Source organism: Somniosus microcephalus, chromosome 11 (genome assembly GCF_052327205.1).
Source record: "Somniosus microcephalus isolate GS21.2 chromosome 11, FLI_Smic_1.0, whole genome shotgun sequence".
NCBI classification, from domain to species: Eukaryota; Metazoa; Chordata; class Chondrichthyes; order Squaliformes; family Somniosidae; genus Somniosus; species Somniosus microcephalus.
The window spans coordinates 206699367-206725501 of NC_140997.1; the positions used below are offsets into that span (position 1 = coordinate 206699367).

The following is a 26135-nucleotide window of genomic DNA, read 5'->3' on the forward strand; positions in this document are numbered from 1 at the left end:
TCTGTTTCCTCTTAACTAGTACTGATTTTTTGATATCTACTGCCTTGTGCCCTCATTGCTATCATGCACATTTAGTCCTACCCATTGTTTGGGTACTGTTACCATCTGCATTTTATTTAATCAGTGTGCTGCTGGCCATGTCTGACTTTTTCTCCCCAGACTGACCATGATCTACCATTTTTTCTTGCAATCAGTTAACAATTTCTGTTCCAATATTTTTGTTGTTGCAATTTCCATTGCTTATTAGCACTCAGTCGTTTCCTTTATTGCCATCTTACTGAAAGTCTGACAAAAAAAAAGCCTTGGATGATATCTTCTTCCAGCTCAATCCCCACTCTTGGACAAATCTTCAGCAGTCCCTACAGCAAGAACGGCTTGTTGTTATGCTCACATTGCCTGCCATTGTGACAGTCAAGAATTATCCAACTGAAAGAGTCCTTCCCACACAAACTCTCACTCCAATCTGAATATTTATCATATGTTGCTACTATATATGTGTCAAGCTACCTGTACATTTACATAAAATGGGAATGAATTGCTCTCGTCACTGTGTAGCTTCTTTTAAATGCATTGATGATGTCACTACACATAAAGACCAGAACAATGCTTCCCCTAAAGTACTTAAGTATGGTTCGTTTGTTATTAACATGTAAGAAATTAAACTGATTACTAAAAAGTTGGATTGTAAGTTAAATGCGTCAACACCAATTTGAAACAATTACAGGGTGCTGTGATCATCTGTCATGTTTGTTCCTTTTTTCACAGTGGAGAATTAGCCTATTCCAGAAATAACTTCAAAAGTGTTCAAGAGGAAATCCTCACCCAATTTCTCTGAACTCATTCGTTTGACTATATAGTGAATGTACTGCTGATAATATAGGCTTGTATAGGCAGATATAACTTTGGACTAGGTTATTAGAGCTAGACTTTTATGATTAAAGGTTATTTTTATTTTCAAAACTGTTATTTCATTTATAAAAGTGTTTTGTTCTGAGCGTTTGCTCCCCAACATTTAAATTTCTATAAGCACGAGTGGTTCTCCTGCGGAATGGCACATGGTGGGTTGGAGGTTAGGCTGTATTATATTATGCATCCAACAGCTGCCATGCTTCAGGTCCCTGCAGATTCGGAGAGTCCCACCCTATCAATTTGTAGCACGGTCTGTGTTCCCATCTTTTCTAGCCCCTCTTCTCCCTTTTTTATCTTCAGAGGGTTTCTTTCTCTGTTCTTTCCTCATCCTCAAGAGGGTCTGTCTCTGTTTCCCCCTTCTTCCCACTGAATAGTGTAGTGTCAGTGTGTCTTCCTTTCATTCCCCCATGACCACCTTTTGTGATATGCAGCCTGAGTTGGATTGTTGAAATAAATAAAGTCAGGCATTTGTGTACCCCAACTTCAATTATTTATTTCCTTCAGTAATGGAGAGTTGCAAAATAAAGTTGGGAAATCCTGTGGCCTGTCCCCTCCCTCCCTCCCTCCCTCCTTCCCTCCCTTCTTCCATCCTCCCTTCCTTCCTCCATGCCTCCCTTCCTTCCTTTTCACCCTCCCTCCCTTTCTTCCTTCCTTTAATTCAGAGTTCATGTAGCCAAAATTTCTCTCTCTTATTTTTGGCAATGGAGAGTTAATTATTTTTCTGCCAGGCAGAACCTTGGCTGTTTTATAATTGCCAGAGGCTTGAAACCCCTTGGGGCTCTGAGATTGCACACGCTCTGGAGCTCCAAAGCCCAGGTAAATGATGCAAACTCTGGGAATGAAAATCACAGCAACTTCCAAGGCCTTGAGAGAGGTTTAGGCTTTGCAAGGTGGCAACGGTAAGTTTATAGGTATTTCTTTCAGGATTGATTAACTTTTTATTTGTTACGTTAAAATTTTTATTTTAGGGGTATATAGTGGGATGGTGGGAAATCAACAAGGCCATTCAAAGTATTTGTGGGAAAAATTCAGGATGAGGTTGGTCCATCATTTTATGTATGAAAATTTGTTGTGAGATACTGATATGAAATTTGAGCTAATCAGCATACTTTGTACACTTTGAACTTGTCCGGATGTAAAATTCTTAGCTCTATAGATAGATTATTCAGAAAAATAGTCAAGAAATGTTTCCCATCATTTCTGTAATTCTTGCTGTGTAATTTGGCAGTTTGTGGGGAAAAAAATGTTTGATCAGTTCATTCTCCTCAGGGAATTCAACATCAAGGCAAGTTTTTCCTCAGTTTAACGAGTAATGCTGTGATACCATGAACAAGGAGTTTGGCAAGAATCTTTATCGAATGCCATTCGTCTTGTTTGTCAGATGTATTCCAACAGTAGTAAATAACATTTTAATCCTCAGCAGAGTTGTCATTTGTTGCTACAGTGTATGTCACAAACCAATCTGTTTGTGAATTCTGTGCTTAAATGTTGCTTAGCTGTTGGGACATGAAAGGTTGGAGCAGCGTCAATATCCAGTTGAACCAATTACAGGATGTTCTGATCATCTGGGATGACCACTCACTTCCACAATGGAGATACAGCCCATCCCAGAAATAGTATTGGAGTTGAGTAAATGATGATCATGAGGAAATGAGTACAGAATATGTGAAGTGAAGGTTGCAGATGCAAAAATCATTAAAACATCCATATGTCAAGCCTTCAAGGAGACTGCTACAGTCACTCAAGATGAACAATACTCTATCATAGCTTGACCAAAGTGTGAAATGTTGATTGACTTAAGAAGGTTACCATTTACAATGGTGGTAAGGCACTAGCTAAAGCACAACATTACGAAAGTTAGCCTGTCAAGCCACGAGTTGTGAAGCCCACTGTATTCTGTAGTTTGTCAATCAAAATTAGATTGGATGGTCTCAGCTCCTGTGCTTAGAGAACTTTCTTTCTTGATCACTCACTTGCATGCTGTCAGCTTTGACATGGGTTGAGGGGATTGGAGCTATTGCAAATGATCCATATTCTTAAACTGGGAAAATGTTGGAAATGTTCTTGTGGCCAAAAATAAGAGTATCAATGAGTTCCTCTTTGAATGATAATTCAGATTGCAGTCAGCCAGTCGGCAATCAATCTTTTGTTTTATACAACCCAAAAATGGACTGACACATTGGATCACCTTGATGAGATTGTTCGGGTTGCCTGAATATAATGTAGACATTGATAGTTCTGCAATGGCATCAAGTTCATACAGGTCACTTAAGGCATCAATAGCAATTTATTGATCTGTCTGACTTTTTAATGAATTGCAGTCAAACAATGATCCATTTGGTTCTATATCCGAACTAAAAAGCGTCAATGCCGTGTTCCTCAAGAGAGTTTCTGAGGCTATATTATTCCTTATATTCAGAAACTCTATTCCATTCCAAATGAAAATCCTGAGATTGAGACATTTGCATATTATACTCTTTAACGAATCCACTTGTGAAAAAAAAAGTGAAATGTCACTGGCATCCTTAATTATGATCTGCGGAGTTGGTTGAGAGATGGCTTGTGCTAGCCAAAATGGCCAAGACCAACTGTTGACCGTTAGACTAGAGATATGCAAAACTGTAGCTTCCTCTTCTATTTTTGAATTCAGTTCCAAGGGGATATGATGATTGTTGTGTTGGATGTCAAATTAACAATCAAGCATTTGTGTTACTCATGTAGAGTAGATTACCTCCCATACTGAGCATATAAACATTTCCTCCTTTGTAGTGGTAATCAGCTGCCACTACAGTCACAAATAACTGTTTGTACAGCCTTAATCTGATCAACAATGGTATAGTGATCAAACTGTTTGTGCTGGAGAGCGCCAACTCAGTTGCCTAGCTATGACAGTGTCGAGTGATCTACCTTTTGCTGCTGTCTTTACTAGAGAACAGGCAGATGAGAAGAGTTGCAAGAAGGGGACACATCAGCACAGCGGCTCCAAAACAAATATTCAACATTGCCTGCAATTTTTGCCATGCATTACCCATACATGGAACAATCTCCATGTCAGTAATGCAGTCGACTAATAAAGCGCTATCAGCACCTGTTTAGCAGACTAGTAATATTCTGCCATTTATTCTGTACAAAATATGTGTTACTTTGTTTTGAAATAGAGTTACGCATAAGAATGTTTGTTTCAGAAAACAGAAGGATTTAAGTGAAATCGTCTGTTAAAGGCTTGAATTTACTGTAATCTAATGGGCCTGATAACTCTGCAAACAACTGCAATTTCTTTATAACACAAATTTCAGAAATTATGGAACTATTGTAAAATTGTACAAAAAAAGTATACTTTGGAAATTAGAGCCCAGAATTTTGCTGGCTAAACTTAGTTAAGTTGTACTTATTAATATGTTACCCTAAAAGGAAGGAGGGTTTAGCGACCTGAAATATTTGATATGTGGTTAGATGCTATTTCTGATTGTGCATTTGTATAATCCCAATTACATAGCTGAATTTTGGTTCCCAAATTGTTGTAATAATCTTTTGCAGAATAAGTGTGAGTAAGATCTTCAGTAATGTGACCCGATATCAAGCTATTTGGTACAATGAATGTTTTTTTCCCCCGTTGGGTCATAGGATCGCGCTGCTTGGTGAAACAAGTGATTGTAGCCCCATGATGACTATATGTAAAGGAAAAGATGTTGGTGTCTTTCACATAGGTTCAAAATACTTTTAGCAGCGAAGTTTCAAGATAAAAAATCAACAAAAAAATCGGTGTTAATAATTCTTACCATAGCACCAAGATATTGAGACGGTCTCAAAGAAAACGAGAAAGAGCAAAGACATTCCACTAGCAGAGTAGTAGTCAAAAAGTTTAAAGACATACAGACCACCCTAGGGAAAAATTATAATACGTTACTTAGATAACTTTTAATTTAATACATCATGCTTCAGTATCTCTTAGTTGTGCACTTGTTGTTGATTATAGGCACCTTAATTGCATGCCCAGTCTTTAGCTATCCTAAACATAATTGACAGATTAACTAGCCTGACAATAGCTGTTCTGTAGGTAATTCTGATCAAAGTAAGCTTGCCATATATGGACGCTTTCCACATCACAAAAATGAAGTTATCATGAGTGTATTTTGTACAATACCGCTGATACATTTTAAACAAGCTTCAGTATAGTTTAAGTATCTGCCTTCAGTGCCTATGTGCATGTTGTACAGATACCTCAGCAGTATCTAAGCATCGAAGCATTACTTACCCTATATATGCTGATACAATAGTGACTGATGATGGTTAATAATTATCAGTACTCTGGTTATTTTTTTCTATTGTACTTCTATGGGAAGAGCTTAGAGGAATCATAATCCTACTAAATACCATTTTTCAAAACATTCAATCTTTAATTTAAGCAATGACACAAAGCCTTTATAACAAGTTACTCCTTGAAAACCCTGTATAATGATGTCACTAAGTCAGGCAGTTATGACCAATTATATATATTTCTACACTTATTGGCCATATAATTATATACTGTACTACACTTATTGTACCAAATGTGTATTCTATTGCATTAAAAGTAACTACCAATCTTAATTTAAGTGCTAGCCTGTTTGCCCTAAATAGGACAAATCAAAAATACTATTTATTGGTCTAGTTTTGACATTCAAAAAAATGTTTTTCTAAATGTATACATGCTACAAATAGAATTGTAGATCAGCAATAGGAGAGATTTTAGCAGACGATGTAAAGGGTATAAACCAGGTACATTGTGACATGAATCAACTGAGCGGCCTGCGGGTGGCGCTGTCCAGGGAGAGTATAAATACTCGGGCACGGGCCCAGCTTACGCAGGACATTCTTAACAGGAACTAGTGAAGGACACAACTAGACCTCCATGTTGTAAAACAGTTGATTAAAGCTTTGTTTAACGCTTAGACCAAGTGCCTAGTAGTTTTCTTATGTCACATTGCATTGAGGAAAAATGGGGAAAAGATTGTTCTGTCAAATTTTCTGATCCACATGATAAAAGTAAGTTATATCAAATACTGGAGTTCCACGGATGATAGAGAGATTAGATCTATTTGAAACTAAAGGGGCATATGTTAGGGTTGTTATAATTTATGTTAAGAATTGAGTGAACAATATCAAATATCGCTGATGACATTAAATTGTGATAAGGATTGTGTAAACAGATGTAGGACGTTAGCTAGCAGGATGGGTTGATACTTAACAGATGCCGTTTAATTTTTTTAAAATGTGAGGTAGTACATTTTGTAACTAGGATTTGGGAAAAGAGGCACACCTTGAATGGTCAGATTTCAAAATTAGTAGAGGATCAGAGGTACCTTGGTGTGCAGGAACATAGCTCATTAACAGTGTAGCACAAGTGGACAAGGCCACAAAAAGGCAAACAAAATATTTGGTTTTATATCTAGAGGTATAGAATACAAAAGCAAGGAAGTAATGTTAAGATTCTACAAGTTCTTAGTTAAGCCATAGTTGGAATATTGAGTAGAATTTTGGGCACCCCATTAAAGGAAGGATATAAAAGCAGTGGGAAAAGTATAGAGTAGTTTCACTAGGGGTGAGCTGTTACAGTGATGAAGAGAAATTTGAGAAGTTAGGGCTTTTTACTGAAACTGAGTGACCTGATCAAGATCTTCAAGATTAGGGTACATAGTAATGATTGTTCCATTGATCAGTGGGTAGTAACAACGTGGAACAAATTTAAGCTAATTAGAAAAAGAATTAAAAGGGTGGCTAGAAAAAAACTTTACACAGAGAATAGTGGAATGTAGAATTCTCTGCCACAAACAATTGTTGAAATAAAGTCAATCAATTATTTTAAAAGGGAATTAGATAGTTGCTTGATAAAGAGAAATACTAGAAGGTATGGGAAGTGAACAAGAGAGTGGGATTTGAATAGGTGGCTCGTGTCGGGGGGGGGGAGGGGGGAAACATCAGGGAAAACTTATTGGGCCAAATGGCCTGTTCCTGTGCTGTAACATTCCCGATTCTACGATAAGGCCTGGTACATTTGGTTTGAAAATGTGACAGATACATTTTAATGCTTTATATACAAGTTTTGAAAATCGCCATGTAAAAATGTTGCTTAAAGCTTTTACTGCCTTGTTTTTGATTGTTCTGAAATCTGACAAATGTTGACCTGAAGGAAAACAATTTGCAGAACTGATGAAAAAGAAACTGGCATGATTTTCATCGGTGGATTCATTGAAACAATGTCACATAGACAGCACCTTACACAATATAAGTCTCACCAATAGAAACTAAAGCATTATAGCTACATTGTAGTGTATGTAACCTGTACCACCTTAAGAGGATACCTTAAGGTGATGGACTACTTTTTGATGGCTCCTGTACATTGTAGTACCGGTGGTGACCACACTGGTATATAAACCCTGCGGAGCAAAGTGTATCTCAGTTCAGCCCTGACCCTCAATCACTAAAGACCTGTTTAATTATTTCTGTAGTCTGTGTCCTGTTATTCAGCATAACTACATTTGAAAACACAGACTCAACAGTGGCGATGAGTCTGATCTTACCTAGCGGCAGTTTTGCATCAAAGGAAGCTTCGTCCTCTGAAACGGGCGTCGAACAAGGGCACCCGCCCTCAACATCCTGCTGGGCACTGCATCGCACGGGAGGCCATCGGGGAACCGGGTTGGTTTCTGGCCACGAAGACAAACATCAGTGAACATCCCTTCGACGACAGCGGCGGGTAAGCCCGATCGAGCGGCACGGGGGGGGACGTCGGCCGAGTTGTCAGTGAGAGAAGGGGAGGGAAAACGACGAAAAGGGCGGAGAACATGACCGCAGCCGGTGTCAGGGGCCGGACTGCAATCGGGGCAGAGACGCGCAGCAGCCAGAAAAGCGTTTATGACCACAAGGACCGCGGGAGCGGCGGGGAACAAGAGCAGCAGCGCAGGGGAAAATAAAGGACTGCTGGGAGGCGTGAATGGCAACAGTGCGGGAATCGCCATTTTGAGTCGGCGGGGGAAGAAGACAAGCACGGGAAAAGCCGCCAAGCGTGGGAAAAGCCGCCATCTTGAAAATAAAAATAATAATATCCGAAGGGAAAGGAGAAACTCAGCAAGGATGCCAAAAACGGGTAACATCACTGCTTTTGATAACGATGTGGAAAATTGGGCCACTTATGTGGAATGCATCGAAGTTTACTGTACAACTAATGAGGTACCGGATGATAAGAAAGCACTAACCCTATTAAACTCGATGGGTGCGAAGACGTACGGGTTATTAAGGAACCTTGTAACACCAGACAAACCGGTAGGGAAGAGTTTCGCGGATATTGTTACTATCCTGCAAGAGCATTTAAACCCCACGCCGCTGCTGATAGCGGAACGATTTAAATTCTACAAAAGAATTCAACTTAAAGAAGAAAGCAACACGGAATTCCTAACCGAACTGCGCAAGTTATCAAAGTACTGCCAGTTCGGTACAGGACTAGCAGATGCACTGAGAGATAAGTTTGTGTGTGGGCTCCTAAGGGAAGGAACCCAGAAGCGACTGCTAGAGGAAAAAGACCTTACACTGGACAAAGCTTTCAGCATTGCAGCATCGCATGAGGCAGCAGCATGAGGTGCTGCAGAGATACAGCAAAGGCCATTGGAATTCAGCACCAATGAAATGGCATTGGGCGCAGTAAAGTGCTATCGTTGCAGAAGGACAACGCATGACCAGAACCAGTGCTGGTTCAAAGATAAAGAATGCAGGCAATGTGGCAAACTTGGTCACATAGCGAGAGTATGCCGGTCAGGAAAGAAGACCAGCAGCAAAAAGTCACCGCAGGAGAAGTACAAAAAAGTACACAAGGTGACAGAGAACAGTTCGGATGAACAGAAGATGGATTCAGACTCCAGCAGTAAGGAACTGGGTTGTCTAAAAATACATAATGTGGGTAACACAGCAGACCACCAAACTATCTGGGTTATGCTTCGGATAGCAGGAGTCCAAGTTAAGATGGAATTGGACACTGGATCAGCATTAATGGTCATGAATAAGCAAGATTAACAAAGGTTATTCTCGCACATTCCCCTGAGGGATACGGAGATTGTATTGAAAACATACACGGGGCAAATAGTATACCCCAAAGGAAAGATAAAAGTAAATGTGGTCTACAATGGTAAAGAAAGTCAGAAAATGGACTTGTATGTGTTACCTGATGGAGGTCCGCCACTACTGGGACGGGAATGGATCCGGAGAATAAATGTGGACTGGCATTCCATACAAGCACTGACTGTAGATGCCTGTAAGGGGGACGACGTCAAACCTAAACGACTGTCCAAAATATTAGACGATGCTAAGGTGGTGTTCCAACAGGGACTGGGAACACTGAAAGGAATTACGGCAAACATCAAGGTTGAAGAACATGCAAACCCAAAATTTTTCAAAGCCAGACCGGTACCTTATGCGATACGACCTGCTGTGGAAGCAGAGCTGGAAGGGCTAGAACGTTCAGGGGTACTGTCCAAGGTGGACTGGAGCGAATGGGCCACACCCATTGTTCCTGTCATGAAGCGTTCGTTAAGCAACAAGCCGGGGGAACCTGGGAAGGTTCGCATCTGTGGCGATTTCAAGATCACTGTTAATCCGGTTCTTCACACGGTGCAATATCCGCTTCCGCGGATTGAAGATATCTTCGCTTCACTGTCTGGCGGGAAACACTTCACCAAGATAGACCTGGCGCAGGCGTACCTACAGATGGAAGTTGATGAAGCATCACACCAGTATCTCATGATCAACACACATAAGGGCTTATATCGGTACAATAGACTGGTTTTTGGAGTGGCATCGGCTCCAGCGATTTGGCAAAGGGCCATGGAGCAGGTATTGCAAGGAATCCCAGGCACACAATGCTACCTGGACGACATCCTGATTACAGGAGATAACGATAAGGATCACCTCGCGAATTTGGAGCAGGTGCTCATCAGATTGAAAGAATATGGGCTCAGAGTTAATCGCCAGAAATGTGAGTTCTTTCAAAAGCGAATCTCGTACTGCGGCCATGTCATTGACCAGGAGGGGCTCCATAAGTCACCTGACAAGATCGAAGCTGTTGTAAAAGCTCCTGCACCGGAAAATGTATCCCAGTTGAGGTCGTTCCTCGGGTTGATTAACTATTACCACAAGTTTCTTCCAAATTTATCCACGGTGTTACACCCGCTAAACACTCTTTTGCAAATGGGAATACCATGGAAGTGGAGCGATGATTGTAAGCAGGCTTTTCGAAAGAGCAAGGCACTGATCACCTCTAAGGAAGTGTTGGCCCACTTTAACCCAACGCTGCCTATTCGCTTAGCTTGTGATGCTTCTCCATATGGTATCGGGGCAGTGCTCTCACATAAGTTTCCAGATGGCTCGGAAAGGCCAGTCGCTTTCGCATCCAGATCATTGACCTCCGCTGAGCGCAACTATGCTCAGATAGATAGGGAGGCTCTCAGCCTCGTGTGGGGAGTTAAGAAATTTAACCATTACCTGCAAGGCCAAAAGTTTACGCTGCTGACAGATCACCAGCCGTTGGTTTCCATTTTCAACCCTAAGAAGGGTGTTCCGGTAATGACGGCGCAGAGGCTTCAGAGATGGTCCCTTTTCCTAGGGGCACATCAATATGATATTGAATTCAAAGGTACAAAGCAACATGGTAATGCTGATGGGCTGTCGCGCCTGCCACTACCTACAGAGGAAGAAGCACCGGCAGTTGACCCTGTCGAGATATTTCACTCGACCATCATCGAATGCTTACCAGTCACCAATGCGGGTATTGAGAGAGAGACCCGAAATGACTCGACACTGTCTCGGGTCTACGACTTGACAGTGAAGGGATGGCCAGCACATGGCGAACCACTGTTACCAGCATTCTCAGCCAGATGAGAACAGCTGTCCGTATGTCAAGGAACATTGATGTATGGAACAAAGGTGATTATTCCTCCTAAATTAAGGGAGAGAGTCCTGAAAGAATTGCACGAAGGTCATCTGGGGGGAGTCAAGATGAAAAGCCTTGCTAGGGCTTATGTGTGGTGGCCAGGTATCGACAAACAAATAGAGGATCTGACTAAAAGCTGCTCAGGGTGCCAAAAAGTTCAAAATGCACCTCCAATTGCACCGCTGCATCCGTGGGAATGGCCTTCAACCCCATGGCAATGTGTGCATATCGACTTTGCAGGTCCATTCATGGATTCCATGTTTTTGATAGCAGTAGACGCACATTCTAAATGGCCAGAAGTGATTAAGATGTCGACCACTACCTCTGAGAAGACAATCGCAGTTCTAAGAACCATATTTGCAAGGAATGGGTTGCCGGAGCAAATATGTTCAGACAACGGACCAAAGTTCGTGTCAGAAGAATTCCAGAAATTCATGAAAAGGAATGGGGTGAAACACTATACATCTGCCCCATATCATCCGGCTACAAATGGGTTGGCTGAGAGATTTGTACAAACGTTCAAAAAGGCGATAAAGGCCATGAGTGAAGACCATATTCCACTACAACACAAGGTGGACAATTTCCTGATGGCGTATCGAAACGCCACGCATGCAGTGACAAATCAAAGCCCCGCCATAATGTTCTATAACAGAAGGTTGTGGTCCTGGTTGGATTTGTTAAAACCCAATGTGCGAAGGGAAGTCGAAAACAAGCAATTCCAGCATGTAAATAACAAGGCCACTCATAGTTTTGAAATAGGACAACCAGTGTTGGCCAGGGACTATATGGATGATAAATGGCAACCTGGAACAATTCGTGCACGACAAGGACCCTTGATGTACATGGTAGACGTTGGAGAGAACGTAATACGACGTCATGCTGACCAACTGGTGGAATCGAGAACAAGGGTCGACCCCATGTCTACGGCAGAGACACCAGTTGAAGAACTTATTGAGCCTGTAGCATCTACCTCAGACTCGAACGTATTGGATGATGTTAAATCCATAGGAGATCAAGTGGATGAGTCACCCCAGCAACGAGAACCAGAGACCCCTGAAAGGCGTTATCCAGCCCGGATCAGGAGGCCTCCTCAGAGACTGAATCTTTGAACAGTTATTGTGTGTAAATTGTACATATGTTATCCATGTAATGTTTAATTTGGGGTGTACACTGTTAAGCTAAAAGGGGAGGAATTGTAGTGTATGTAACCTGTACCACCTTAAGAGGATACCTTAAGGTGATGGACTACTTTTTGATGGCTCCTGTACATTGTAGTACCGGTGGTGACCACACCGGTATATAAACCCTGCGGAGCAAAGTGTATCTCAGTTCAGCCCTGACCCTCAATCACTAAAGACCTGTTTAATTATTTCTGTAGTCTGTGTCCTGTTATTCAGCATAACTACATTTGAAAACACAGACTCAACATACATGCCCCCACTATTTTCTATTTTATTTTTTGGAGTACGTATTAAAATAAGAAGCACTCAAATGAGTGAAACGTATGTGTTATATTGAAAATTTGGGATCAGAAAATTAAAAAATGTAATTAAGTTGCTGGTGGTCCAGTTGGGGAATGCAACACCTAATGCAAAATTGATCTGTAGATAGCTAGAATGCCATAGGGTCCATCCCGATCCGTTAGCTGATCTCAGCTGGGGTAGTGGTAGGATGCTAGAGCTGGCCTTCGTAGCCTGGCCTGTGGAGGTAAAAATCAGCTAGGGTTCCTGCTCCCCATCACTATCCAATGGTCCTTGCTGGAACGCGTGCATATTTTGATTTTCGGTGAGGACAAAAGCTGTCTTGTCTATGATGCTACCCAGAGTTAAAAGCCAAATTTGTTCTTTCCCAATTTTTTTTGGAGGGGGGGAATAGTTAAAAAAGGTATCACAGAAAAATGAGGCAATGCAGTTCAATAACATAAAAATCTTATGTTAAAATAAGAGACTACCAAACTGAGCTGGGAGCAAAGCAATTGCTTTTAACTGTTTCGAATGGATATTAATCTATAGTTAGTAATAGCAAATTTATAAAGAATCAAAGGGTTGATTCTCCGACCAGGCGTTCCCAGTGAGGAATAATATTTGCAGGGAGCATTGGTTGGGATATTGTGAACACCAGCCCCTGATTTTCCATCCATTTAAATGAATGGACTAAAATAATCAGGGGCTGTGGGCCCACAAACTCCCAACCAGCGCGCCCTTTAAGTGCTGCTCCTCAGTGGCAGTGGCCGATCAGGCAATCAGCCCTTAAATGTATTCTGTTGGCAAACAATATCCATAATTTTAATATTCAAAGACCTTTTATTATTTGCATTTTGAATTTTGTTCTCATCAAATTGCAGGAGATCGGAGCTAAGTAATGCAAGTTTTTCCCACACTTTTTAAACTCTGTATCATACTCCTGCATATCATGTTTAAAATGTGTTTGACGTAAGAGATAAATATCTTTACAGTGCCCAAACCCTAACCTCTGCTGCAGAAGAACATGTCCTATTCCACTAGTGCGATATTTCCACTTCCATTGACATTGTCAATCACTGTTGGGACAAGCACAGGCAATTTATGTGCTCTGGACTCATACCCATTAAGAACTGGATTTAGAAAATACAAACTCATTTCATTTAGAATCCTCACAGGAAGGAAACTTTCAACACTCATTCTAGACCAGTTAAAGGACAGTTTAAGAACCCTCTGTGCCATCCAACTGCACATTTGAAACTAACCTCAACCTAAATTGGGAACAGTAAACTTTGACAAGTCATTAAAATCACTATTATGCTTTCAAGTTACATTATTGCTGTGTCTCACTGGAGTGTTCCCAGGTTCATCTCATGGGTTGAGTCTCAGCTAGTCACCTTATGTTGGATGCAACTTTCCGAGACCACTTGACATTAATGGACAGAAGAATCATAAGCAGCATTCTAGTCAGCCTCCTTCTACGCTGAAGGCCAGTGGGACAGAGCCCTCAGAAAGTTCCGCCCATTATCTGATTAGATCATCCAGTGGAACTGTTCTTTTAAAAAGAGTGAAGCGACGCAATTCTGGCAATAAAATTTAAGTCTAGATTCAGGATTTGTTACTTTTAAATATTGTTTAAATTTGAAATGTGCTCACAGATCTGTCACAGTGTTGTTTCTGGGAAGTCGGATGATGCAGCGTTTTATAATGTTGCCAGGTAAAGTGCAACTATACTTCACCAGGCCTGTCCCATTAAAGCCCCAAAGTCAAACTGCTGTAAATAAGAGATCCTGAGGTCATTTAGCGATTAACTGTTATTAGTGAGGGAAGTTTACAGATTGCCTTGTACATTTCTGGCACTAGATCAAAAGAAACTGTCTGAAATAACTGCACTTCTTTAGACATATATTTCTGATGCTTCAAACTGCAGGAGTTGGTGCAAAGGGCAGAATTTGGTCAATGGGCAGAATGCCCTTTGTTACTGCCATGAGTCGCAACCTGTTTTGAAGACTGGGCCTCATTTGCATCAATCCAGCAGGCTCACATACCAAACCAGCGCGCCAATATGACTTGCTGAATGGGGAGGGTGTTAAATCAGTAGGCTCCTGTGTGGCACCAGTTGGCTGGGGGGGTGGGGGGGGGCGGTAAATGATCTGGGGGGGCACCCACGGGGCAGCAGGCCAGAATATTTTAGTGGAACCTTTAAGGCCCGCTGGTTCGGCTGCCCAATGTCAATACAAATGGGCGGAACTGCATGGCTCACACTCTGTCTGTCTATTTGTACATCAAATTTGCAGTTGGAGTCCGATGTATTTCATAGCAAAAGTGGTTTCCCACCTGAACCAGCAGGCACTCCGGCCACCCATCTAAAGGAATGCAGTGTAAACAGGGCAGTAAGTGACCAGATGCCAATTTTGGGCTGCTACTGCCCCATTTACACTGGGACATTGCAGTTAAAATTGGCCCTGTGATATCCAAAATGTCATGGATGTGCACAGAAGTAAGACTTTTATATATAGATGCTGTAGATTTGCTTTGTTTCAATTTCAGCTCAGGCAAAATCAAAGTTGAATAATCACAAATCATGTTACGTGGTGGCTATTTTTCTGCGGCAAAATATTATACTGTATCTGTCACATTTTCAGATGGAAATCAGCTTAAATCTAGAGATTGCATATTTAATACAGTTTCATGGAAATTGATTGTAATTTACCTGGGTAATGTTAGATAGTCCTATCAAATATGAAATAACACAGACCCCGGCAATGAAAATCTCTCTTCTTCCTCGTAACACTTTGGGAAACTCATCCACCAAAGCAGTTATAAAGCCTTCCACAGTGCAAAACTGAAAATTAAGAAATATTGTCCATGAACATCTGTTTATTTTTCCTTTAGATTATATAAGTAGTTTTTGTAAACAGTGATAGCTTAGCTATACTTCCTATTATTGTACAGCATCTTCCTTTGCTTTTACAAATGTAAAATAAAATTTACAAACACGGGCATTCCCTATTCTCAAATCAGTAATCATTTTAACTTCTTGACAGCACTGTATTTGGAAATTAGCCAGAAATCTGAAGGGGATGCTGTGATTTTACAAATGGCAGGGTGCTGAATCAAAAATAGAAATAAAAGTTCTTGAGGATGACGAATACTGTCTCAGTCCTAACCCTATGGCTGCCTTTTCTTCATGCTTCAAACCCATTTTGTTTTAAAATGTATTCTTCTTTCCTTTTGTTTCCATTGAGTGCCAGTCTGTTCTCTGAATAAGTTTGCCATCTTTAATTTTATTGAATCTCTTAAATATTTTCTCCCCCTTTTCTTCATTTTCTCCCTCTCTCACACACATTTACACGATTGCCCCACTAAACATCCTCCAAAGAAAATAGTGCAAAGCTGCAAATTGGGCAAATAGAGTTTATACTGTAAGCATGGAGAGAAATTCCGAGGTAATTTTTTTCACCTTAATGTGTGTGTGTTTATACACATATATGGAAATCAACTCCATGTCATTATGTGTCTACCCTTCTTTAAATCTTGTACATTTGGCTCCATGGCTTCTGGAAATCCCACTCTGTAACTGGTTGTTGGGAGGTGAACAAGAGTAACTCAAAGTGATTTGCTCTTCAGTCTAGTGGAAAAGTATCTAGCCTTCATTCAACTCCTCCTCCTGTTAGCACAACTGAGATTGGGAATTCACTGTGTGAGGGGTGGCAAGTGTAATGTTACATCTTACTACTCCATTACACACTGAGCATGTTGGTACACGAACCTACATCTGAAGAAACAAAGTGCAAGTTTCAACAGGTTCAATATTCAATTGTTTGAAAGAAGAAAATGTTTCCCTCAAAATCTAGCTTTTAAATATATATTATTCAGTTTTTTTAAATATATTTACCGAAAATCTGGGAAGAAACCAATTTTGTAATCTACTTTGTAACTAAATTGTCCAGGGCAGTGTGCCCCAGAGTATCTCTTGCTTTCCTAGGTGAGTATCGGCAAATGTAAAGAAAAAATATTGTAATTGCCTGCCTCAGTCACTCTAGTTACTAAATGTTGACCACACTGCTGCATTTGTCATCTGCCAAACTCATCTCTTCTTATCTAACGAGGAAGCTTCTCAGCCTGTGCACTGGGCATGAATTTATTTAGCCTGTTATACAGTGCAGTCTTCAATGGAAGCTTGCATTGAGAAGAGAACAATTCTTCACATTGACATATTTAGACAGCCTAACTTGGACTACTGTTGACACAGAAAACATTGATTTTACTAAGAAATGCAATGTGATTTTTATTACAGCACTTCATCCTAGAAATTGCAACAGGAGCATAGCCAGGGGCTAATCAGCAGTGTTACCCATAGCAACAGGAAGCTGTTCAGTACTGATGTGTGGCTGAGGCAAGGCTTGGATATGGCTGCACCTGTCAGACACAATCAGTAACGGCATTCTTGGTGTTTTTTCCCCCTAAACCATTAGATTCACAGAGAATATTTCAAGGAAGTGGCAGGATACATCCCTGCCCAAACCTATTAGCTCTATAAATGTACAGTTGTAATTCTGTATTGTAGTACATAATGTAATCAACTTGTTTTACTTGGTGTAGTGTGAAATGCTTCTTACACTGTAAGCCTTACAGTTCAAATGTGTTTAACTAGCATAATTTTTTTAATATTCAACTGTATTGAACAAATTTTCAATGTTATTAGTAACAACTGTTCACAATTTCAATTACAAATATGTACAAAGATTCTTGCCGTCCATTTTTATTTGTATTAAAATTTTAATGAATTCAAATTAATCAAAAAGCTGAATTACCTGACGATTAACTCTTTCAAAAATGAACAACAGCAATTCTTATTACTGACACAATACAACATAAAGTGCTGAACTAGAAGCTTACCTGGCTGTCAATTCCAAGCATAAGTAGCATTGAAAAGAAGAGAATGGACCATAGCGGAGATATTGGTAATTGAGTCACTGCCTCAGGGTATGCCAAAAATGCCAGACCAGGACCTTAGAAAAGAAAAGAGAATCAAATATTATCTGTTTTATGTTCTAGAGCAAACATAACTACATGGGTAGGATTAAATATGTTGTAATGTAATTTCTGTAAGCTAATATTCAGTGTAGGAATGCACTGCTAAAATTAACTAAAAACATAAGCACTAAATGAGAAAAGATTATCCATTCATGGAACATGTACAGTTCATGATCAAGGGACTCTACTCAATCCATTAAGGTGCTGTAAAGTTCATCCCAAGGAAAGTAGTGTTAAACTACAGATTAGCTATCAAACTTTACATCCTACATTACTCTTCCTTGGCTTGTTGCCTTCCCTTGGCATGGCATTTCCATGATCCCAAGGACCATTATATTCCAGTGAGCTTATAATTATCTCTAGCCTCACCAGCCTTGTTCCTGCTGCAAACCAGATATTTATTTTAGTGTTTTAAAGGTGTTAATTGACACAACAGTCACTGTTATTGTTGGAAGGCTAGATTATATATTTATGGAGAAAAATATATTTTATTCTTTAATCTTGCTTATTTTGTCTAAAAAGCCCTTTTTAATTGTTTCTTACCTTCCTAATTAGGAGCACAGAATGTTATATTCTTATTCTCAGCTGGTGTTGGACTTTATATTTTAATGTATGCTTGATTTTGGATACTATTGACCTTGTGCATTAATATATTTTCTAGGCACTTAAAATGAAGAGTTTTCAAAAAATCTGGAATGATTTATTTCAAATTGTTGCCAGAATTCACATGCAAGAGAGGCTTACAACTGATTGGATTTTGTATTTCATTCAAAGACTTGTGGGGCTTCCTACTGTTCTCTTTTCCTAAATGAAAGTATGACTCTGTACAGTTGCTGGCCACAATTACATTAAGACCTCTCGGGCTGAATTCAACAGAGTATCTTACACGCATTCCTCTTACCATGTTTTGACAGATAGAATTAATAAGCATATAATAATAGTAATCTAATTGTGCCAATGATGATGATTGTACGAGGTTAGCTATTAGTCTCAGTGTAGCCTAAGATCTTCAGGTCCTTCCACACACATAGCAACAATGACTAGGATCTGAATATTCCAATTGCAGTCCATGTTCCTGCTGCTCTTGCTTGATCTTCATTCAGCTCATTTTAAAGTAATCCTGAGAAGTCTGTCATATGACATTTTCAGCACATCTCATTTAAGTTTTCAGCAAGGTGCTGGCTGTTGCTTCTCTGGTTTAGATGCCAGTGTTGGATCTCGTGATGCCATTTGACATGAAGAATGGTGCAAAAATATTGCATGTGGAACTTCTCTAGCGCTTTGTGCTAGCTATAACTATCCAAGTTGTACAATTAAAGAGTAGAGACTTTAATCACAACAGCATGATGGGCTTTGATTTTAGTTTTAATGTTCAACCTAATATCAAGTTGGCTCTAAAGGTTTTCCATTTCTATAGAAGCCAGGACTAGTCTTCTCGATAATGCTGCAGACTTCCAAGTCTATTATCCCATCACTGGATAATGCTCTACCCAGGTAAGTAAACGGACTCACAGATTTCAATGTGGTACTCTCGATGTTGATGGAGGATGGCGAGTACGTGTTCTGAGGCGCAGGTTGATGGATCACTTCCGCCTTCTTCAGGCCAAATCATTTCACAGATATTTTGTAAAACGGTCCCTGGGAGTGTTCGGCAAATCCTCTTCTGTGTGGGCCAGAATGTATGCAATGAGCTCGGAAGAGTATTTCGTCCTTCTGCATGGAACAACGAAGACCACGCCTGACAAGAGGAGATTTGGTTTTCCTTTTTGTGAGTGACGCGCCTTGAGAAGGAGTTACAGAAACAAACACTTGTGATATCCATGAGCATTTCTAAGACGTGCCAAGGAAGCATATTCGTTGCAGGGGTGCAAATAAGTACTCCAAAATCACAAACAAGCATAACATTTTATCCTTGAAGCTCAAATACAAGCCACCTGAAATCGATTTTAGAAGGGGTGGCGTTGGAGAAAATAAAAGTGTCTCCTATACAACATCAAATATTCACTAACTTCTTTCAGAAGTGGCGCGAAAGATATTGACGGTACTTTCCTTGCTACAATGTCAGGGTGGGTCTAAATCTGCGCATTAGATATAAGTAGACCCTGCAAAACGGCGTAAGCACGTGCGTGTACATACCTGAAGCAGCCACGTCTGCTATAGACCGTTTTGTCACATGTGCCATGAAGCCTACGATGGAGAAAATGACAAAACCAGCGAACATGCTGGTGGTGGAATTTATACAGCAGACGATAATCGAGTCCCTGAAACAAGGAGCAAAAAAAAAACATTTGTCTGTCGCGCGTGCAATGTTACAGAATTAGTTTCTTGGGCAACATCAAAGCAGCACCAACATGTGATGCCAGGCAGTGAATTCCCGCTCGTGATTCGCCAAGCTGTTGAGTTATTGATATCTAATGTCACCACGGGGAAGCGTTTAGTGGAGGTTACGCATTTCCTCACTGGGTCAGAAGGAAAATGGGCGAGTCTCAACGTAAAGCGGGTCCTGTGCACCTCCTGGTAGTTGGTGATGAACCGCATTGGCAGAGACTGGGGAGGTCAGCTTGCTGCCTTCTCTGCTGCAGTTTGTACACAGTCTACTTTCGTTTTATCTTATTTAGGAGGTAGATAGAAAAACATAAACGAGGGAAAGATGTTGGCTGTTTTCTATAGCGTCTCCATTTGATTCAATGGATCCATTTTGGGGGGAGTAACGCACCGTACACATCCAGCAACTGGTAGCACAGAAGTGAATACCAGCCCCAAATGCCTGACATAAATTCGAAGTGAGGTTTATAATAGGCTACCCTCGCCGACAATTACAGGACTATTGTTAAACCAGGCATTGATGTGCATTAACTCTGAATTTTGAAAGATTAGACTTTCTCATCTTGAAAATATGCTCCAACTGTTTTTAATCTCGCGTGTATGAGAAAACTACATACCCCGGCTAGCTAAAATGAAATGAGACATTCCCGTGTTAACGGGCAAGAGAACCCCTAAATCGGGGGCTGAGGTCCCCTTGGATTTAACCTTGTTGCGTCATGGAAGGAATCCAGACAATACTTAATTGAAGTGACTGGTAATTATTGAACTCCCGAAGCATAAATGATTCAGCCAACGTTGGTACAAAATGCATTGGAATCGGAAAGTGTTCCCCTCCTCAGGGGTAAAGGGGGCTCACAAAACATGAATCTGATTGACAAATTCGGATGACTACAAAAATTAAAGTGAAATTAAAGTTGGAGAGATTTGGAAGTGTTATCTGAACCTATGACTCCGAATATTGCCTTGATCACCAACAGGTGATTGGATATATACAAAAAGGATAAAACATTGCAGGGCTATGGGGCAAAGGGCAGGGCAGTGGGACTAACTGGATAGGAGCGGTGGGCCGAATGGTCTACTGCATGATTCTAGTGCAGTTCATTTTGCGGGGAGAATGCGGTCAGTACAGATGCAATATGTAACGGTGTCTGTCTCGGGAAAATGTTACCTGTAAATATTATTGTGGAATGTGTTGTAGCTTCCGAGCGCCACCAGGGAACCAAGACCCAGACCGTAGGAGAAAAATATCTGTGTTGCTGCGTCCAGCCAGACCTGAGGAAGGAACGGTGGAGATTGTCGATGGGCGGCGGTAACTAAAGCGGTTTCGTTGACCTATTCACATGAACCCCGAAACAGAAACCTCGCGGCTGACAGACATACCTCTGAATCTGCAAGGCGGCTGAAGTCAGGAGTGATGTAGAACAAGATCCCTTCGCGGGCGCCAGGCAGTGTCACTCCACGGAAAAACAAAATAAGAAGCATGATATAGGGATAGGTTGCTGAAAAGTAAACTACCTGTGAAAAGACACGGGCAGTTTATTATAATGGAGAAGATCATGGTAATAGACTTCTATATCTGCCCCATGAATAGGAGAGATTCGCAACACTTTGACTTTTTAATGCATAGGATTAATACTGATAGTTTCTTGCTCCAAAATACGCAAATTAAGTATGTGCACTAGTGGTCAGATGCCTATGTGGTTGATGTGAAGTGCTCTGAGCAGTATATATGTTTCAAAGTTTTAATTGTCTCGAAATGAGATCTTTGTCAGACTCATTCCACTGTTAATTCTGGCGGGATGTGTGTACTTCCATTGGGAGGAGAGGCTTTAGATCTACGAGGAAGTGAACAGTTAGAATTTAAGTAAATAATATTCCCCTTTGTATCAAATTCAAACTTATGGTGGGGATGACAGTGATCCCAGCGCTAGTGTAAGGCTGTGGGAAATGCATTTTCCGAGGCCCTGGGACCTCGCCATTGCTCCTTATTCCTCGCGAGCTACTTTGGATTGACCCGAAACTTCCTTTAATTGTTGCACAAATATCTTTCTTTAGGCAAAGAATGGTGACAGCGGGGAATGCTTTGCCACGCGGGATAGTTGAAGTAGAGACCCAAGCAGCTTTTAAGGGGGAAAACAAGTCGTTTGAACCAACAGGGCTTTGGGGAGAGTGCAGGTTTTGGGTTGCTCTTGTAAACAGCCAGCACAGACACGATGGGCCGTATGGACTCCTTCAGCGCTACGCAGCGAGTGGTTAGGACCTGGAATGCACTGCCTGAAAGGATGGTGGAGGAGGACTCAATCGTGGCTTTCAAAAGGGAATTGGATAAGTACCTGAAGGAAAAATCATTGCAGGACGACAAGGAAAGGGCGGGGGAGTGGGAGGAGCTGAAGTGCTCTTGCAGAGAGCCGGCACAGGCTCGACGGGCCGAATGGTCTCCTTCTGTACTGTAACCATTCTATGAAATGTGCCTGGTTCTATAGGTTCTAGTCTGCATTTCCCAAACCCTCAGCCAGAGACATGTAGGAAGTAGTGGGGGCACCGTGATTTCACACCCCAGATGAAAATCTGGAGAGCTCTGGTTCCAATTATTTTAATGCCGCGGGTCTAACCGTGCCCGAGAATTGTTCTCTTTAAGTTAGGAATGACGTTACCTTTCCTGTCCAGCTGACACCTTTCCAGATACAAAAATACACAAGAACCCAGGCGATCGCCAGCGTTATTGCAAGAGGCGCTCGAATTTGTCCAGGCTGATCCAACCCGTCTGTTAACTGGTGCATGTTTCGTCTGTGGGTATAGTTATGTGTTTATCAATAACACGTTTCATTCCTGGCCTACTTTTTTTTCTGTTAATGTAAATCTTAATTTGCAAAAATAAGATAAAAATCGAAAGACGTAAAAGCCATCTTACTCCCAAAATTCCACGATTGGGCTGGTCAGGTTGGTTGCATTGGTCATGCTGTAGTTTGAAAAACACCTGTCTGTATTCCAGACATTATCACAACTCTGCCAGGGAAGTTCCTGTTTACAAAACGATACAATTAGTTTGGTTTTTCAAGAAATAGATCTCACATAGTCACCAATCAATCTTTATTATCTGTAGTCTCTATTTGGCAGTTCAACCCAAACCAGCGCTATGAATGCGGTTATGCGGGATCATAGGTGTGAATGTTTCCCTCTCCTGCTGTCGCTCACTATAGCAGAAGCGGCATTGGTTTACAGTCACGGAGTGTTTCATTGCCTTGCTAGTTATTTTCGAGAATGAGAACAATAGTTACTTTAACACCAATTGTTATAACAGCCAGGAAATAAGCAGAAACAACTTACTGATGTGAAGGAATTGTACAAGTAATAAATGGCCCAAGCAATTATGACGACGTAGTAGATGTTTAGCCAGAAAGAAAGGACTGCAGCTGCGAGACCCACGCCTGCAAATAGAAGAAATACCGCGAAGCCCGAAATGTTTAATACAACAGGCTGTGCCATTCATTCATACAGTATCAATCAATTTAAGGCACGTTAACAAAGGCGGCCACTCCCAACAAAAGCTTCCAGTGAAGACTTTGCACGATATTTGTGAAACGCGAAGTGAAATACACGGTGTTAATATCACTTGGAATACCTTCTGTGACACCGACTGAGGTGTTTGTGAATAGCCTTTTCCTTCAACTTGGAAAAATTGAAACTATATTGGCCCTAACATTTACTATGGGTAACCTGGATGTGAGACAGAAGTGGCACTGAGAAATTAACATTATCATGTTATGTGTAGACTTTAGAACAGACCGTTCGAATTAAGAATTGCAATACAACATTTCAGTGGTAGTAAACAATGACGAAAGAATGACTAGGGTCGCTAATTGTAGAGGTGCAGTGTTTTGGAATAGGTTAGAATTCCGCTGCAATTCTTCCTCTATATCAGATAGGAAATAGCGATATGCCGTATTTCCCATTGACAGTGTTTGTTTTACTTTTTTTCTGCACACCGAGAGATGTGCGGCGTTCTTGCTCGCGGTGCTGATTCAGACCATACCTTTGAACATTGGCGCCAGTTTCCAGATACCCAGTCCACCGACAGACGTGTACTGACCCACAGAGCATTCCAGCAGGAAGATTGGCATCCCAGCAAAGATCAGAGTCAAGAAATAGGGAATGAGAAAGGCCCCTTATAGAGAACAATGAGCAGTGTGTTAGAAAGTCATGGGAAATAGACAGCCTCATAAAATCCAGACCAACTGGAGAGATCTAGACATTTAATAAATGCGTTCATATGCAAAGAGCACGAGTTGGTCACACCATCTAATGCCATAACCCACGCGTTAAAATGCATTGCCTGTTTTCTTGGACTTAAAAAAATGCATTCCGGTAGAAAAATATGAGTATAGTGCCTCACCTGGATTTCACTATTCCAATTTTCACATATTAAATTGATGCATAATTTTGCAATAATTGAATACCTGACAATATTCTATCTCAACACAACTTCACCGGGGCTCTTGGGGCGGGTGATCTTTAACATATAATTGACTCTAGTTTTTCCAATCCAACCCCAGGAAAGAGGAAATGTTCTGGTTTAGCTTTGTTTGAACTATTGTTTCATTTAGAAAGTATATCGTGAAGTGAAAAGTAACGCTTACCTCCGCCATTCTTCCCACACAGATAAGGAAATCGCCAGACATTTCCCAGGCCGATTGCATAGCCAATACAGGACAGCAGGAAGTCAAATTTCCCTCCCCACTTCTCTCTCTCGGGAATCGTTCTCGTCTTTTGCACCTTGACCACCAGAGTTTTCGGTTTATCGTTCGAGGTGGGGGCGTCGTGCAGCTCGGTGGAAATTTGCCCGTCGGGTGTTTTTGCGCCGTTGGTCGCCATGCCTTTAAATTTGGGCGCCGAGCGTCTGGGAGTTGGTCGGAAAATTTCAGCACCAGACCACGTGGAAAGCAGCTTCGCGGTTCTGTCTGACCAGCCCAGGTGAAAAAAAATATATCGAGCACTCGGAGCGGAGCCGAACTTGCGAGGTGGGGGGGAGAGAGAGAGAGAGAGAGATGGCCGAGTCCGTACTCGGTGAGGCGAGATTTAGCCAGGGAAGGAGGGAAAGATGCTGGAATGAGACAAGGATACGTAGGCTAGAGTTGGTAACGATAGAAACAGCCAAAGGCACGTGTCTGCATTCTGCTATCGGTTTGGTCATACCGATGGAATTGGGACACATCATGTCATTTCAGAGTTTGACTAAAATCAATAACACAGCTGTTGGATTCGGAGCACAATACGCGGCGATCTTACCACAGCTGGAGCACATTCTAACTATTCATTGTTTTCCCATTTCTTTACCAGAAAACATCGCTGTAAAAAGCGACCTGTCGCCGTTTTTAACACATATGGTCGAGGTTAATGCAACTGCCTGTCACTGCGCGTAACATTTCCCCGCCAATAGACTACTCGATGCCAATGTGCAATGTGTTGATGGGCTACAAAGCCCGGCTGCTGAGCGGGAAGACTGTGCACGATGTCAACAGTATGCAATAGACCTTAATCCTCGTGCAGACTTTTGGACATTGCCACAAAGTGATAGCGATCACATTTTAAGCAGAGAGTCCGGCTAGATCTGCACGAACAAGACGCCTCAAGCTCCGAGATTTGCCCGTCACGCTGTCTGCTCGTGATGTCTATAAAAATATCCCTTATCGCTTTCGATGAATCAAAGTAAAGATCGCCAGCATTTCTCCCCCTTGAATTTCTGGAGACGAAATACTCTGGCGTCTTAACCCTAGTGTTTGGACTTGAATATCTTAGCAATTGCGATTAAATTCCCCTCACACCGGCATTCCCTTAGCTCAACATTCAAAGTTTTCTTAATCGTTCAGTCTGAACTGCGCGAGGAAACTATTGCTACAAACCCACATTGCGATTACAGTTGATTCAAATAGCTGCGATTTTTCACTTCAAATCAGTCCACCGGTTTACTGTTAATTTGTTTTTCTATTTTCTCATAAACCTCGATGAAAGAAAGAGTTCGCTCTCTGTATGGTTAAACCGTCCACTTACTGTTCCAGAGCGCAGGCTGAGCCCGTCTTTGCTGTTCGATCTTGTTCCTTCCTCTGGTCGAGTACCAAGTCTTTATTTTTTTGGGGGGGGAGGGGGGGGGGGGTTGCGAGCCTACGAGCTCAGAACCGTCGGCACAGTATGTTGCCAGAGCGCGTCTCTGAGAGTGTGGCGAGCGGAGAGGAGCAGAGAGGGGCAGGGAGCAAGAGGGACGAGGCTCCGGCGACAACGTAGCGTGCGGCGCCCAGCCTGCCACTCTCATCTACATAGCGTCAATGTCATCTCAAAGTCACATCCACTGAGATGGCAGTCAGTGGGCTTCGCTCGACTGCCCCCTTCCTTTTTTTTTTCTCGCTCCAGCCTTTGCCGATCTTGTTGTTGTTGTTGATGTTTGCTGG

General features: G+C 41.6%; 1 protein-coding gene across 1 annotated transcript in view; it reads right to left on the bottom strand.

Annotated features, from left to right (window-relative positions):
* The window catches only part of slc6a1b (solute carrier family 6 member 1b), a 49071-nt gene extending 24303 nt beyond the window's left edge, over window positions 1-24768 (bottom strand). Inside the window, exons 1-11 of the mRNA XM_086001775.1 lie at window positions 24330-24768; window positions 23726-23857; window positions 23020-23120; window positions 22604-22713; window positions 22347-22479; window positions 21073-21207; window positions 20861-20964; window positions 19504-19628; window positions 17230-17342; window positions 15041-15172; window positions 4689-4791 (exon numbers count right to left, since the gene is read on the bottom strand). Coding sequence (XP_085857901.1) covers window positions 4689-4791; window positions 15041-15172; window positions 17230-17342; window positions 19504-19628; window positions 20861-20964; window positions 21073-21207; window positions 22347-22479; window positions 22604-22713; window positions 23020-23120; window positions 23726-23857; window positions 24330-24564 — 1423 coding nt within the window. The 5' untranslated portion in view covers window positions 24565-24768. The remainder of the gene's footprint in view (window positions 1-4688; window positions 4792-15040; window positions 15173-17229; window positions 17343-19503; window positions 19629-20860; window positions 20965-21072; window positions 21208-22346; window positions 22480-22603; window positions 22714-23019; window positions 23121-23725; window positions 23858-24329) is intronic.
* Between the last annotated feature and the right edge of the window lie 1367 nt (window positions 24769-26135).